Raw genomic sequence first — 17,402 nt, forward strand, 5'->3', positions numbered from 1 at the left:
GCCGTAGAGTTTCTCTAGACCTAAGTGTTCGGGATGGTGCATAGATATCGACTCGAATTTCAAATGAGATGCTATTTAATCCAATTCCTTTCATATATCGTTTACTTCCTGTAAGAAAGTAAGTCATGAAAGCATCCCACAAGTATGAGAACCCATGAAAAACCATGTTTTGTGAAACAGTAATGAAAACATAAACCTTTCAAAAGATATGAAATCAAAACTGATTTCCTAGAGTAGTATATAATGTTTACACATAAAGGGACGTGGTTTAGATATTATGCTCGCGTCTGGTGGTGGATGTTGTTGTATACGAGCAAGATGTTGGTAGGTTTAGCGTTCTTTGTATGTTTTTTTTCATCTTTTACTGTATACAGTAGGTGTTGTTTGCATTAACTGGAAGGTGTCAGTGGGTGGTGTTGTAAGTGTACGTCTGCGTGTCTGCGTGTCAGCCAATGGTAGCCTGTTGGAAGGCGATGGAACCGATGGAATAGTTGTTTTTTTGCATGATTCGTATTTGAAACGGAAAAGGTTCTGTCTGCAGACAACGGCCAGGAGAATTTTTCGGCCAGTGCTTCAGTCAGGCGATGGAAGATTAGTGGCGACGGAAGTGGCTTAGTGACTTAACAATCAGGATGGCCAATTATGTCAAAAATAATACTTGTTCTGATTTAAATTTAAAACCGTTTTTCGAGTTGGTTAAAAGCAACAACATAGAATGATTTTGACATTGTGTTAATAAAATACACACGAACCTCAATAATAAAGCATGTTAGAATAAAACGTGCTTTATTTGGGAAAACAATTGGAAGTATGCAATGGGTTGAGTTTTTAATTCGTTTGTTTTATGGTCTAATTTAGAATTTCAATTGTGAAAGTTTTAACGTGTTCACTAAAAATAATTCACAAATTGTAAACATCGAATGAACACTTACCAATGGATTGAAAATTACTCTTCTGTCGTGATGTTTGTCCGCATGTGTGTGTGTGAATGTGTGTATTATTGGTGGATACCATACTATGTGGATGTGTTTATAAGGTCCTGCCCTTCTTGATTCAATTACATTCTTTTTTTTTGTTTGCATTGTACTTTTCCTCTTTGCTAATCACCATCATTTCCATAATCTCAATCAACAATATCTCATCAGCCCGCTGCTCACTGCTCCTGCACATCCGCACAAAGCATGCACAGGAGGAGTGATATTCAAACAACGATCAGTTCCGCTAAGCTTTTTGCTGGCATTTTACGTTACAAAATAATGCTTTCCTCGTGTGTTTTCGTGTTTTCATCTTAATTTGCTTTTGTTTGTTTGTTTTTTTTTTTCTCTTTTACATCTACCACTAAAATCACAGCCCTTTATGCGTTTTTAGTGAAAAAACGAAATCAATGTAAAAATTCATCACATATATCACTTATAATCATCATCCTGCCTGTTTGTCTTTGTTAGTGTTTTCTCCCCTTTTTGCAACAGAGTGCTGTTTTGTTTTGGTTTGCTTCTTTTTGTGTCGGTGTTTACATTTTGTTTTTTTTTAATACAAAAGTTAAGAAATAAATCTGAACTTTTAGTTATTTGGTAGAACGTCTCTATTACTGTTTAGTGAATAAATTAAAAAACAGCTTATTCTGTAAAAAGAAAAGTAATTCCAGAAAGTAGTTTAATAAAAGATAAAACAAAGAGACATACAAAGAAAAATAAGAGAAAGACTAAAAAACTAACTAAAAAGCAAGAAAATGCCGACCTTTTACCATTTTAGAGATTGTCAAATAAAATAATTTAAAATCAAAATTTGTTATCGCTAACGTCATGAGTAATTCTTTATTCTGCATACTACTTCCAGTATTTTGTCCGTAGTCCGTTGTGTATATCAGTGTATGCAAGTATGATTGATGATTTTTTAATGAATTTTCTTTGGTTATTGATCCCTTAGTCGATTATTTTAACACTTTATTGTTGCCTTATGGTGTGTCCTCATTCTCCCACGAGCACACGTACAAACACATTAGACTACTTATGTTTGTGTTTTTCTCATCCTGTTGTTTTGCGTTTGTTGAGCTACTTTATGTTTGTTACTCTTTTTTCTGTTTTCTGTTACTACTACTTCTCTATCAACACGTCAACGCCAGTCAACCATTAGCTTTCAATTTGATAGTGATCTCTTTGTATTATTTAGTTGTTTAATGTTCTCTTCCTAATTCCTACGTACATCTTACACTGTAATGAGATGTTGCACAAACTTATGCAGCCTGAACACGACCCTTGTCATTTTACCGTTATTAACGATCAATAATATTAACATTGAGATTGTGACTGCCATTTGCCCTTAGTTTTTTTTTTGTTTGGTTTGTGTCTTGTGTGTCTTCTAACTGCATTCCGTGCGTGAAATTTGTTACGAAATTGGCTAGCATTTAATTGTAATTGAACTATTACTACAGTGAAGACACGCACATAAACTCACAGACACACCTACACACAAGTACGTACACCTATCAACGATTGTGATCTTAAAAAACGTGAAATCGATATGAAAAACGGCTGCATTTTTTTCTGTGTTCATGTGTATATTATTAGATTCCTTACCCTCATGGCAATCGCATAAACTATTGCTTTAAGTTATACAATTTAATTTTCTTTTCCTTCTTACTACAACTATGCTGGTCAGCTACTACTATGGTTTGAAATGCGAATTAAGCATTTTGATGTTGTTCCAGTATAGTAGCATTTGTAAGCATGCCGTCTCCGAATTGTGCTCCTCTGGGTACATAAACCACATAAGGACGTACAACAGGATGAGATGTCTGAGTGCAAAGCTGTGTGTTTTTTTTTTCGTGCGCACGTCTCTGATCACTGTGCATTTGATCCATTTTAATGGTGATCTTTTTTCTCTAATCGCATGCCTCATCTACCGCACTATTGTTTCAAAGTCACGTCCTTCCATTCCGATGCGAAGGAAGTAAAGCTCTTAATATTGATTGACATGGTTGGTGCCACTTACCGCCGATGTGCAGCTGTCCGTGATTTGTGGTTTTCCGATCGTATGGTTTTCAACTGTAACTATTTTAGCATTATGCTCTCGTGTGCTTCGTGTGCTTTTACTTGCTAGAAGTGTGATGTTGAAAGTGTTTTGCTTTGTTTCATCACTTTACAAATAATAGTTTGAAAGTGTTTACCAAACCTGTTTGGTCGCTTGTGTGCATGTGAATTCTTTTCTCCTTGTTACAAGTGGATATAAAACTGGTGCATATTAAACAACAGATTGCTTTCTCCTTATTTGTTATCTTTTGTGTACTTTATTTTCGCAATTAGTCGGCGTGCGTGTCTGTCTGGTACGTAAAAAAATAACATCATGGAAACTGAGTAGTATTTCATTTTCTTGTATATTGCTTTTCGATTAAATTCTTTCGGTCGGATTATATTGAGATCTCCACTGCGATCGCGAAAACAGAATGCTAATATAACGTGATCATACGCCTCCAAACCAACTAATGTTAGTTAAGGAAAGTAATAAAACATAAAGACGCTCAGTGCATGTTATACAAGAACGTACCTTGATGATGTTAGTTAAGAGTGAAGAGATTTAGTTATTAAAGAATTGCAAAAAAAAAAAGATTTACAGGAACAAAAACACGTGGTCGAGAAACAGGACACTACGGATTTTACTTACAAAATGAACATGAAATAAACACATTGAAAATGCTTTAACTTTCCACATTGCCCCGTTTCACATCGTCTGCGTAAGAAGCTATCGTGATAGAGAAAATCTAAAACTAACTTTTATACCTTTGTATAGTGATATATCGTCATATTTCATTGATATGTGATAAAGCAAAATATAAAAGCCGTGAGCCTACTACGAGAAAAACAATATACATACAAGAAAATGGTGAGGAAAGAGAAACTCTTCGAAAGCCCGGATATAATGATATGATATAGTGGCATGGTTTGATTTGTTTTAAGTGTAAAGTTTTATTATTGTTGCTTCATTTTGTATGTGTGTGTTTGTTTGTGTATGTGTGGGTGTATGAATGTGTGTTTGTGTACAAAGGTTTATAAAAACGATCGCTTTAGTTTCGCGTACTAAAGGGGGGCATTTAAATTTAAATTGATAAACGTGAATATGAGAGCCGTTGGCGTTTATGCGACTGAAGAATTGTGTGTGTCTAATCATGTCAGCGCGTCCCTGTGTGAATTGAGCCCATTTCTAAATACAATATATATATATATATATTTATATATGTATATGATTATATAAATGGTTATTACAAGGCATAAGACTTCTAGTGTGTTTGTTTTGTTTAAGATTACAACATTAAATAAATTCGTTCACTACTCATGAGCCATTTATCGGGAAGAAAAAGGGGGATGATAAAGTGCGTGCAAACACATTAGTATAATTTGTTTTTTATAATTTTAATCTATTCCAACACTAATATTAAATATGCATTTTTTTCTCGTCGGTGATTTCTGTGTTTGCGTGAGTGCACATGCACACCACCTACACTCGATAGTCAGGGGTTAGTTGCATTGTCACGTTATTTCTATGATAACAGTGTTGCTTGCCCGCACGCCACGCAGGTACAGACACATCAAGAGTATGAGTAACACCGTAATTTTGACCCTGTTTTCCAGACATCGAAAATTCGACAGGTTCCGGCCCTGATTGATTGTTTGTAACGGTTTAATGCCGTTTCCACCGCTCTCTTTCTTTCTCTCTATCCTTCTACTGCATTAGCTTTTCTGCATTGTGGCTTTTTTGCGTGCAGGTTTTTTACATCCATCTGCTTCTACAAACCGGCCCGCTGCCGTCCTACAGCTAAGAGAATGTGACTTTTTTTTTGCTAGTATATGAAACCCCAGTCTATCATTTGGGGTTCATCTTGGATGTAAGATAGAAGCATTAGCTAATGTTATCGAAAGAAAAGAAAATAAAAACACAAAGCTCACCAAACAGTTAAACGATCATGTCTTTTCATTATTAAATCATGTTGTCTTAAGATAAATTGTCCAATTCGAATGCATACGTAATTATGACTACACTAATTGTTCAACCAATAACATGTCATTCCGCATTGAGCCTAACATTTCTGCCGATATACTACTGAATTTGTTTTAGAAAATACGTCAACCATCTGCAGGCTTTGTTCACACATACGCGCTTTCAGTTGGTTTTTTGCTAAGGAATTAACTGGGTGGGACATATCAAGGAGAAGGTGGGGTAAGATGAGGGGGGGGGGGGGGGGCAAGAATAGATCATCCCGGAGCCGAAGGAGTGTCAGTCAAACGCTGTAATCCATTATTCCTTCCTTATTCGTCATACACCCTCCTATTATCTCACATTTGTTTTTCTATCTCTGGCTATTTCCTATTTATTTTTACTTATTTTTGGCACTTACGTTTCACTTAAGTATTTTTAATTTTCAGCGTAAAGCCCCATTATAACATCCAAAATACTTTGCTTCAGTGTAGTGTCGACCCCAGCCATTTAGAAAGATTCAGCCACCACCAGCATCGCGTACTGCACACTGTTCTCGTTTGCAATATGTACCCAGGTTTGCAGCAAACCTATTTAAGAATAGTCAGACAAAATGTGAACAAAGTTAAGTTGGAAACATTTACCCTGGGTCCCCATTTACTTTAAACGCGCTCGCAACTCAAATCTTCTAGAGCGCAGTTCAACCAACGTAAGAGAGCATTTTGGTATGAAAGTAAGGTGAAACAGCGCCGAGCTTATTTCAGTACAGTAATGTGTTTGTTTGTAATGGCTCTGAAGTATTAATTTAGCATTACGCGACACACTCCGCACCTTTCACTCCCAGTGCCCAGTGCGTCGCGCAACATCATTACCGATAAAACTTTAACAATCTTTGAACATTACAAATGTCTTTTTGTCTTACACGTTTAACGCTAAGAATTTGCTTGTTTTTTTAGTTTCTTCTATCTCATAGTACATAAAATATAACAAATATAAATCACCAAAGCAAACCGAAAACTAAAACCAAACCGTATCCTAAATCAAAAATTGATTTAAAAACTAAGTTACTTAGTTGTACTAGCTTTTTGTTTGTCGTGCTTTGTATAAGAAAACACCTTTTTGCGTCATATTCCAGTCTCAAAAACGAGTTTCCTTGCTACACATATTTCCAATCATTTCTAATATGTATTCGATATGGAGCTTCCGTGTATATATGTGTGTGTGTGGATGTGTATGATGCCGATGTCCGTTTGTTCCGAAAAAAGTATGGGGAAGATAAACGAAACAGGTTTGTATTTTTCCCACAACAGGTTGTTTTCAGCATGAAAATTGCACACGATATGTTTTTTTTGTTGTTGTTGTTTTGCTAATTTCTTAACACGATATGGGTTTTAATCTTCATCTTGCTGTGCCCGCCCACGTTTCCTTCTTTTTGTGAAGGTTTTATATTTTGATGTTCCTTTTCATCCCTTTTTATATATGCGCGATACAACTGTGTGAGTGTTTTTTCACGTATTAAGAGATTATTACGTTCCAGAGTAATCATCATCGTATACATTTTTAGTATCGGTTATTTTCCCTCTCCTGTTTTTTGCCGTTTTCACATGTTTCTTGCATTTCTGTCAAACAAAGATGCAAATTATGCTCTTTTTTAAGTTGTTTGCAATTCTCTCGATTCGAGTCAACCTTTGTTGATCGTTTTCAATAACCTCTACATACGCTTTTATGCAATTCATGGATACTACACAGAATTTGTGTGGTTTTGCCTTTTCTAAATGCTTTTTTAAAAGCAATAAAAAAACAAAGAACAAACAAACAAGAAAGCTATTTGCTAGTTACTCTACAAATCAATACAACCCTCATTCTACTGCAATGAGCGCCCGAAAAGTAAAGAGTTGTGTTAAAGCATCGCGGCAATTGTTCCATCAAATCTTTTGGAATCATTCAGCTTACTACTGCTACTATTCGAGAGACGGGCTAGGTTGTGTTAAAACAATCAACAAAATACGGAAAGAAAAAACAGCGATTATAAAAAGACAGTACAGTACTTGAACCTAGCGATATATAAATCAATTTTAGTATTTCGACATTTTAAAGATAATTGAACTACATAATAATTGTGTAATGTGAATCTTTGCTCTCTGTGTGGCTCCCTTATGCTTGCAACTCCGTGCACAACAGTCATCCTCCCAGTGGCGATTATTTACGTTCAACGAAAAAAAGAGTTCCTTTGCATGCCAGTTCTTTTTTTACCGCATAACGTTATGCTAATCGAACGCTAGTGCGCATCAAAACGGGAGATATTATTCTTTTTCTCTTGTCTTTTTTTCATTTTTAATATGAAGATCCAATTACTCCTATTTTGCCCGTCGCATTACATTATCTGATGGTGATGATCATTGCAGTTTTGTTGTAGAGTGATGTTGTACTGGTTTACACTTTCTTCCGCTTTATAAATCCCCTCGATGGTAGTGAGTGTCCGATTACTTCCGGTCCAGGTTCAAGCCGTAGCGTAGAAAGGGAAAGGCAACGGTCCCGACCGCAGGTGTCATCCCGTTGTAGGCCATGCCGGCTGCATTGCCCGGCCCGGAGGCGGCCGCTGCTGCAGCTGCTGCTGCCGCTGCCGCTGCTACTGCGTTACCATTCCGCACGCTGGCCGCCGCTGCCATCGTGGAGGTTGCCATCGGTCGGAGGATACTGCTGTTGGCGCTGCCATTGCTACCACCATCACCACTTCTAAAGCTGAGAGGGAGAAGAGAGCGAAAGTTTTAATGGATCGGCGCTTTCACGATGTGATTCGGGGTGATGTAGTGATAGCCCGGGATTGGCATTCCGGCAGTTTCCATCGAAATTCTGAAAGTAAAGGTTTTTTTTGCGGGAGTTTACGTAGCGTTTGCGAGAAAATAGGCGTTTGCGTTTAAACGTGGGTTTTCATGGATGTATGTATGTGTGTGTGTGTTTGTGTGTGAACATATGAATGTTTGGTTTACGATTAGAGTGACAGTTTTGTAATATCAAATGATTCCAGGTATATATTTTGTTTCAAGTGATCGTAGCATGATAATTGAAATAAAATCGGACAGGTAATCGATAATTTCAAAAGCAGGATAAACATGAGGTGCACATATTGGAGCAACAGGAATACACGGGAATAAATTGGGATAAAAAGAGAAAATAGAAAGAATAGAAAGAGAGACAGAGAAAGAGAGAAAGAGAGAGAGAAAGAGAAAAAGAGAAAAAATGATATATATTTTTGTATTGTTATTCGTATAATTTAAATATTTCACTAGTTGCGCTTGTACAGGACTGCTCACTCGATGTAAAAAAAAAAAATACAAAAATGTTCAAACTAATACGTGAAATTATGTACGGTGTTTTATTAGTGTAGGTCCATGTTATGTGACAATAATCGTACTTGTAGTGTTGATTGGCAGAGTACTCGAATATATCGAACCGGTGGGATTATTGAGCGAAACGTCTAATGCAAAATCAATCAAACACAACAGACTCTCTTTTGCTTTTCAAGCTTGTTTTGACTATCAACAGTAACGTTTGTCTACTGACTAGAGCAACGGTGAAAATCAAAACGGAAGAAAATTGGGCTATACGCCAGAAGCACAACGAATATATCAACTAGGGAAATAGTAGGCTATTGAGTTATTTACTAATGTAGCTTGAATGGGCAGAACTTTTGCAACTATTTATATCAAGTTGCAAACAAAACAATTAACAGCGATGGCTTTGAGCAAATTATGTGTCAATATATGTATTGTGTTATGTTGCAATCGTGTGAATACCACGGGGATACATGAGTTTTTGTCATTAAATAATCTGCTCTAAACTGCTCTCAAACAACTTTTACGTGAGGTTTATAAGCGCTTATAAAGATTTCATTCAAAAGTAAATAAATATAAAACTATATTAAAATAAAAGAAAGAAAAGAACGTAATCATAAAACAAACAACTATTAGAACGTGAAGAGCAGGTTGAGTAGAAACGGATAGAAAACAGGGAAAAATAGCAAGATAGTGAGATTCAATGTCGGTAGGGTTGTCAATACAATTGAACGAAATATAGGAAAAACGCACACATCCCTAAAGGATGGGCAACCTAGATAAATATCGGAACAAGGTAATGGGAAAGAAAAACACAAACACGAAACGCACACACACACATACACACACAAACACACACTAGAAAAATGGTATGACGACGACGACCGACTGACTAACTGGAGATAGCAGACAGAAGAGGTGGAATTATGTTGTTTGAGGTGTTGATGGTGAAACTTGTCGGTGGTAATTACTTGCCGTTGGCACGAAACAGGATCAAGAAAACTAAGTAAGATATATTGGTACAGGATGGATTTGGGACAAATAAATCTAGGAACAAGAAAGCATCAAATGGGAAGCAACTAACATGTGGTCATAGTTCGTAAAAATGTTAAGGAAAGGAGAGGAGAGATAACGAGAACTAGTAGTGGAATAAAAAAACAGATGAAGATAAATAACGTAACCGAGCTCTATCTAGTAGTGATGGGGTTTGTTAAAAAGCAAAGATTAAATGTAAAAATACATAACATTAGCGGTAAAATGTAAAAGAAAGTGCTAAAATACGCAACAATGAAAGGAATTCGTTTAGAGAAAGAAAAACAAAAATATTTGCAATAAGTAATTTCTTACCAGAGGGAACGGTTCATGAAAACTTTGAGAGGGGTTTGGTTGAACTAGTTTTTAACATGGCTTTGATTTAGTTGGACGGTGATATTTGGACAATTGGACGTACGTGGTGGTGGTGGTGGTGGTGGTGGTGGTGGTTTGTGGTTTGGTTTTGGTTATTGACACATTCAGTGACATTTTGTTGGACGGGTGGTGGTGGTGGTTGTTGTTGGTGGTTGACGCTATAAAAATGGGAAGAGGAAACGGATAGTTTGTTTGGCATATTGACGATGGTAAAACAAATAAACACGGATGCACAGAGCGTTAGTGAACGGCATCGTTCGTGCGTCGGGCGATTGCGATGGTAATTATGAAGCCAATTATAGTTCTAATGATCTAGGCAAATAGGAATCTAGTGTGCTTAAATTAGTAGCTCTATATAATAACTATTAAGTATTTATTTATTCATTTATTTATTTATTGTATAATTCAATTTAAGTGAATGACAAACTGAAACATTTGTTTGTATAAGTCTCGAACAGAGCTCTCTAGTTTATGGATTTTAATCGACTCATCACTCGCACTGATTTTCAAATTTAATATAATTGTAATTGAAATTGATTTTCTGGGACAATGCTTTGTGTCGTCGTGTGCATGGGTCGCTGATTTTCGGAGATTCAAAACTTGTGATATATTAGTGATGCATGTACGAAACGAAGCACAATAGAACAATGGATGGATGGTGGTCATGATCATGGAGAGGTGTTGTTTAACCTTGAATGTTGTTTAAGGTGGTTAAAGGTTTAACTGGAAAACAAAGTTAGATGATGCACCATTTTGCAGGATGGGAATATATTAGATGATGGATGTTGGAGTCTTGGAAAACCATGTTTTTCGGGATCCAGCACCATTTAGACAGGAACACAGACGGAAGTAGCGCATGTTGGTGAATGTATGCTGCAGGTGGTCGGTTGACGTAGCAAGGATATAGAAACGAAACAGAAGAGAAAAAAAAACAAACAAACAAACGTAAAACAATACACAGAGCGACACACAGCAGATAGATTGTTTTGATGGATTGCGTGTTATGGATGTATCTAAACACCCGCAATGGAATGGAATGTTGAGCTTCGAGCTTCCACATCACATTCCTTTTTTGGACTAGTTTTAAATATTCAGAATTAATGATTGATCTGCCACCGTTTCTTTATGCTGCATACGATGCGATACATCAACAGCCAATCGTACACGCGACGACTGATTGAGGAGATAAGAGGTGTTATTTTGATTAATGTTACAAATTTTTTGAGATAGGAACAAGGAAGCATTTGTTTTGTGGCATTTGTGTGCTTAAAAGCTTGTTGGTACATGAAATAATAGTAATTAGTTGTCAGTGGATGCGGGAAGATGATGTATTTTTAATTGGTTGATATGTTTATGCTCAGGACGCAGGCAGTTGGACTTATATGCAGTCTGGTGGTGATGGAATGTGGTGTTGGATTAATCCGAAATGGTACGGGCGCACGCACAAAACGGTACACTTCACACATACATCGGGCATAGATAGGGACGTGTGTAGATTTTCGGTGGTTTTGGACATTTATTAATAGGTTTGATAAAAAGTGACACTGGTGGTGGTGTAGAAGAAAGGTCGGAACGGTCGGAATTGTGGACTGAATGAGGAGATGACGTGTAGGATATTCCCATTTGTTCGTTGAAGAAGGCGAATTTGTGTTTTTTTTTTAATGGTAAATCCCACGCTGATCCCGCGACGGATGACGAAAGATAGGCTGAAATTGGAATTACATTAGTAGTAAACTAATCTTTCGTTCCCGCTTTCCCTATTAAAATTTTCGTTTTGTAAACTCACAAGATCACTATCAAACGTAAGCGTAGTTCTAAATAGAGAGCATTCATGAAATAATCAGTTCTGTTTAGTGTTTGAAAAAAAAAAAACATCTTTCCTTAACACATCGTTTACGTTTGCTAGTAAACCAGAAGCTTTATGTACAAGAGCACAAAAAAGCAATACCTATTTCTAGGAAGGAAAAAAAACACTCGTTAACTAGTAGTTTTGTTCGTCTTAACTCAAAATCTATTCCTTTATTCGCTTTGCATTTTTCTCTTCTTGACTTGCATTTTTCTTCAATTACACATACTGTGGTTGGAAGAGTCTTTATAATGGGGGTAGCTTTAAACGTTTCTTAAACTGTATGTTCTTTGCAGTGAGCTACAGGTAAGTGTGTGTATTGTAAGGATGTGGTGAATAATTGGTTCTACGCGCCTGTCTATGCTGGAATTTTTCTCTCTTTTTAGTTCTCCTTCGGTTTTCATCTCCCTTTCAGAACGAATCCAATCAACAACTGCTGTGTAATACATGTACTATATAGGCTAAATGTCAAGGTTGGATGTGATATACTTTTTTGGCTTGTGAAAGTATAATACGTAAATGTGTATTGTTTTGTTTTCTGTTTTTGTTCTCGGCTGTTTGTTCACTCCTGCGCTAAGGGCTTTCACCCTCTACTTTGGAGGATTTCCAACATTCAATGAACTTTCAAAGAGGCTTAGATATTGAAAAGATACACATTAAATGTAAGTGAGTGGTTGTTATATTCATTAATATGGTTTGTATAGAGGTAAAAATTGAGTGATCTGTGAATCAATAGTCTCCAGTATAATATTGTAGCCATGAGCACATATTCTTATCATCTACAATGGATGTTGCTGTCATCAGTTTATTCTAACCATTCTGATATCCTTCGCAAATCTCTGAATGTGGAGAAATAAAGTAAAGTACTGCATAGTTTAAAAAAAAACACCCTTCCACACAAATAAGGTGCCATACTGCTTTCCTACGTTACTTAACAACTTTAAAATATTGTTGGCTACGCCTGTGCCTGTATAATTAAGTGAATATTATCGGTTTTGCTGCACTGTTTTCACCGTGTGTTACTAGCCAATCATTAGACATCAGTGTATGTCTTCCATATGCAACTGAAACTGTTAACAAATAAAACAAAATCGAGCGTTACACTGCTTAACGGATGTCAGTTAAACTCCCTGCTTGTAAGATTATGCTTAATGTGATTAGCATGGTTTGTGGGCATGCCGTTTTTTATTTACTGTTTTATCAGTAAAATTATTTGTACTACGCTTGCATTTGGTGTACCGTTTACGCCCCTTCGTAGTATTTTTGATGTTTTATTTTTAAATTGTAGCTTACAATTTGCAGATGAAATCGTCCCCGAGGCGTAACAAGGGCGCCTAACCTATTAGAGCAACCGAGTGGACAAAAACAATAGTATACGGGGTCAGCGACAAGGGATATTTTAACCTTGCATAAGCTAAAAAAAAGCCTAGTTTCTATTATAAAATTTTGTTTTACAATCGTTTTCAAAGCTGAGAGCCTAGACGCAACTTTAGAAGAAAATTGACCAAACAAATTATTTCACAACATTCTTTAATTTCTGAGCACAAGAGATTCTTCAAACATCTCTTCGAAATAGATTAATTTTTGGACAACGCGTTTACAAGAAGAAATTTAACACGATCAGTATACAACTAGCTGAACTCATTGGAATTTACCGACCTTTCTTAGCAAGCCTGAATCATTGATAGGATCAATGATAGGAATGGCCCCGGTGAAATGCAACGCAGCGAATTGCGTCCAAATTCCAAAGGGCTGCAAATAACTTAGGATATAATTATCCAGAAAAGGCAAAGACCGTTCAAACTGCGAATAAATTTGCGACTTACTGCGATCGGGAGCTCCCAAAATAGGCGTCTGTTTTCCAAATCCGGCAATGCATCGGCTAATTCCTATGCGATCAAGGTATGACTGACGGTTGCATGGTAACACCCCAGGTTCCTCATGTGCCATTTTCTGTCCGGCCCTCTACAAACAACATTGCAAGGGACCAACAGACCGTCTTCTGCACGCTTTGACAGGCTGACTGATTGCGTACGACTCGTATGACCCCCGGGGGTACATTATACTATGTGCGGCAGGCGCACAGTAACAAACGCAAAACTAACACCACTAAAAATAGCCAATGTAATTTGAAATTAAAATTCGAATCATTTCGTAGCGTTCGTAGTAGAAGCCGCCTTTCAGTTGCGACAGAGGTACGAAAGTACGATACATCGCTGCAGTTTGCGCGGAGTTTCCCGTTTTCCCATCTTACAGTGTAAGAGGTAGGCAATAGAATTCATTAGTTGGAGATAGAGAGCGGTTGACAGCGCAACGTCTATTCACATGTAAACACACAGACACACAAAATCTGCACCTCAAGGGTGGCGGGTTAGCGTACTATCTTCTATCTGTCGGTCTGCATATCTATCCATCGCAGAGCATAGCATCTCATCTCCTTTTTCTTCGCTAATATTTGGGATTAAACTTAATTACGGACGCAGGAGCGTCCGTTCCTTCAAAGCATTTCTTGGAATTGCCCCACCAAACAGCTGAATTTGAACAACGTGCAGCTGCTTATTTATAGCGCGTGCAGCTGCATCATGGCAAAAGAAGACGCAATAATGTAGCATTAAAACAAAACACAAAAAACTAATGACAAATTTGCAAATGGGTTAAAATTAATCCATCGCAAAATCAGTTCTGTATACACGCTAGGGGCTGGTTGGATTTTGAGAACTGACTTTGCATCGCGGCGGTGAACAGATGATGCAATGCGCTCTTGATAATACCCTGACAAGAAGGGGCTCCATTATACACTCTTTCGTCTAATGTTAGGACATCCTTTGTACTGCTTTCAACTATGTATATGAACCGATGCTGTTTGTTCATGATTTTCAGTTGAAAACCCGAACAGCCCGCACACATGTATAACAAAATGAAAGAATATATCGCAATGAGCGCCCCGCCGTTGGCTGAAATTGGATTTGCCAGGATTGTGCGTGGCACATCGTTGTGAAGAGTATTGCAAAGAGAAACACGCTTTAAAGTCCTTTTCGAATTAATGTCTAAAAATAAAACCTCATCATCATAGTCTAACTGGGGTGGTAGCAGCAGAAAGCAGTATGAACAATTCTGCTTGTTCCGGAAAGTATTTTTGTCTCTCACATATCTGTTTCTTCATGTATCCACCTTCTCCAGGTCGGCAATGGCACCGTGGACAGATAACAACAGTTGCGCAAACAGCACTGTAGGTATCGACGATCAACAATCGTGATGGGGGAAGAAGAACATGCTAGCAAAGTTCGTTCTCGAACTCAATTAAAGTTCTTCCTATTACTTTGCTGTTGTATGATTGTGTATCTCTTTTCTTGTTCAGAATTTTAAATTGAATAAATCTCCTTACAGCATTTGCCACATTCCCTTAACCAACAGACACATTCCTACGCATATAACAGAACTGGTACAATTATGAAACGACAGCTTTCTTTAAATATTTTTCAATTAATTGAACATTATCGCGTTTGGTTTGTTTTGACAAATGTTTAAAAATAATCAACTGATGATTTCTAAGTAAAAAATTGCATTTTGTTGGATAATTTCACTGATTTGCGTAAAGAAGCAGCGTCTGTTCGATATTTGCTTTACGGTCACGGTCAGGGGCAGTGCTTTTTTCCGTAAAATTAATTATTAAAAATTAAAAGAACGGCAAACATAATATTTGTAACAGACTTTCATTCCGTTCTGCTCGAAAATTTTATATACTTCATAATGAATAATACATCCTTACGGTGTTTTTGTGGCCGACCGATTTCAACACTGCATGTGCGTATGTTTGGTCTGTATAAAATGAGTTTTATTGCAGTAAACTACATGCTTGGCATAGAGAAGCATTCCTAAAACTTATTCGACAAAACATTAAAATCAATCCATGTAGTTGTATGCATACAGCGATTCTGTGTATGCATTTCGCTTAAACTTCAATCAAATCCATCCCTACGCTTATACCAACTCAGTCACTTACACTAGTACTACAGTGTACGACTCTAAATATTGAATCTTAATTAGTAGCTGAACCCCCGGAAGTTGACCTACCTACCGAAGTGTTCTTATCTAACTTTTAATAATGAGTTAGTACGAGCATTCTAGTTACTGTTTACCTCTTGCTGTCACCGTACCATTCCTTTCATCCTTTTATACTCACGCATTCTTCAACATGCTTATGAAAATGTGTAAATTCTGTCGTTACATTGTCTTATTTGCCTTATGAGACCACCTTTGCCCTGCTCTAATGTGCCCTGACGGCTATTTACCAGCTTCGTCGTCCCGCTGTAAGTGCGCTTTGCACCGATATCTCTGATTTGCTCTTTCCCTCCCCAGGACGACACACTAGCTCTAGTAAGGGTTGAACTTATTACGTTCGCTTTTCTTACTGCTGTCACCGTTCATGCTGTTGTTGGTGTTGGGAGAGCGCATACGCGTAGTCTTGGGCCGATTTACACCGGTCGTCTGGATCGGTGCTACCGCGGCGGCCCCGCTGGACAGATTGCCAAGCAGATCGGTCAAGCTACCGAGGGCCGACAGACTGTTCAGCGCATTAAGCGTACCCGGTTTGGCTAGCAACTGTGCCAGCGGGATGGCCGTAGCCAGTGGGTTAGATACCGCCGCAGCAGCTGCGGCCGCGTTTGCACCGGTCGCACCCGCACCGGTAACTCCCGAGTTTGCGGCCGCAGCTGCAGCTGCGGATGCCGCCGCGGTAAGCGTGGCCGCTGCCGATGGCGGTACGATACCGGCCGTGGCCGGCTGTGCACCGGCCACCTGTGCTGTAGCAGCCGCGGCAGCGGCGGCAGCAGCTGCCCCCGCTTCGTCACCTAAATTCGCCTTCTGAAGCTCGACGCTGTGGGAGGATAAGGAGGAAGTTTGTTAGGTTTGAGAAGAGAGAGAGAGAGAGAGAGAGAGAGACAGACAGAGATAGAGAGAGAGAGAGAAAGAGTAGAAAAGAAACGTGTAAAGGATATTTAGAGGCGGCTATCGGACAGACGGACGGACGGACGGAAGGATCATTGGGCGGCGGAAGTTTATTGACAGAGACACAGATAAAGATTGTGAAAGGTGTACAGAAATTATGAAACCAGGACAGCGAAAAATAGGATGATTGTTGAAGGAAGGTGGGCTGGTTTTGTTCCGGTAGGATTTTAGGAGTGGTTCTGCGTAAACTAAAGATCCATTTGTAATGCACAATGCGATCACTATTATTGGGAGGTTAGTAACGGAGGGTTGTATTAGGGTTGTGTTAAGGAGAGACTGGTGGATATGTCCCACTAAGACGATTGCTTCATCTAGTATCTTTTGATGCGTATATAAAGTTAAAAAAGTAATGTTTCTAAACATCCTTCAATTTTGAAAAAAAAGCCATGTTTGAGTTGTAGGAAAAAGGTGGAAAATAAAAACGAGCCCTGATCTAATGTGGAATCGTCGTTGTTGTTTTTAGAAAAAGGAAAAATGGCCACTTGCAATGCCTTGCTGTGAAAAATCCTTCAAATATGTGATTATTCCCTTAAATGATTACAGAATAATATAACGTTACTGAGCGTAGGCGACCAAAAGGATATAAACGTAATCATACATTCTATATTTTTAATGAGACTCATTTTTTTCTCCGCAATAAGTTCAATGTAGAACGATTCAAAAGATTATCTGTGGGGTGCTAATTGCGGCATACATAAAATATCAGAAAATATTAAGAACGGTTTCATTCACAAGCCAAATAAATAAAATAATGTGTACTTAACCGCAGCTCGCTTCCCGTATCAGTAACCGCAGTTCAGATAATTAATATAGTCGTATTGTTTTATTTAAAAATAAAA

At 38.0% G+C, this 17,402-nt stretch overlaps 1 protein-coding gene across 14 annotated transcripts in view; it reads right to left on the reverse strand.

Annotated features, from left to right (window-relative positions):
* Positions 1-359: 359 nt before the first annotated feature.
* The window catches only part of LOC121594278 (poly(rC)-binding protein 3), a 132,245-nt gene continuing 115,202 nt past the window's right edge, over positions 360-17,402 (reverse strand). For 10 of the 14 annotated variants that reach the window (XM_041917358.1, XM_041917355.1, XM_041917363.1 and 7 more), the window contains one exon: positions 11,699-16,432. In XM_041917358.1, the coding sequence (XP_041773292.1) occupies positions 15,931-16,432 (502 nt within the window). In that variant the 3' untranslated portion in view covers positions 11,699-15,930. Of the gene's footprint in view, positions 7,822-9,893; positions 10,584-11,698; positions 16,433-17,402 lie in introns of those variants that run through there. The other 4 variants (XM_041917367.1, XM_041917365.1, XM_041917364.1 and 1 more) reach the window with 3 other exon arrangements.

The sequence above is a fragment of the Anopheles merus genome, chromosome 2L (genome assembly GCF_017562075.2).
Source record: "Anopheles merus strain MAF chromosome 2L, AmerM5.1, whole genome shotgun sequence".
Taxonomy (NCBI): domain Eukaryota; kingdom Metazoa; phylum Arthropoda; class Insecta; order Diptera; family Culicidae; genus Anopheles; species Anopheles merus.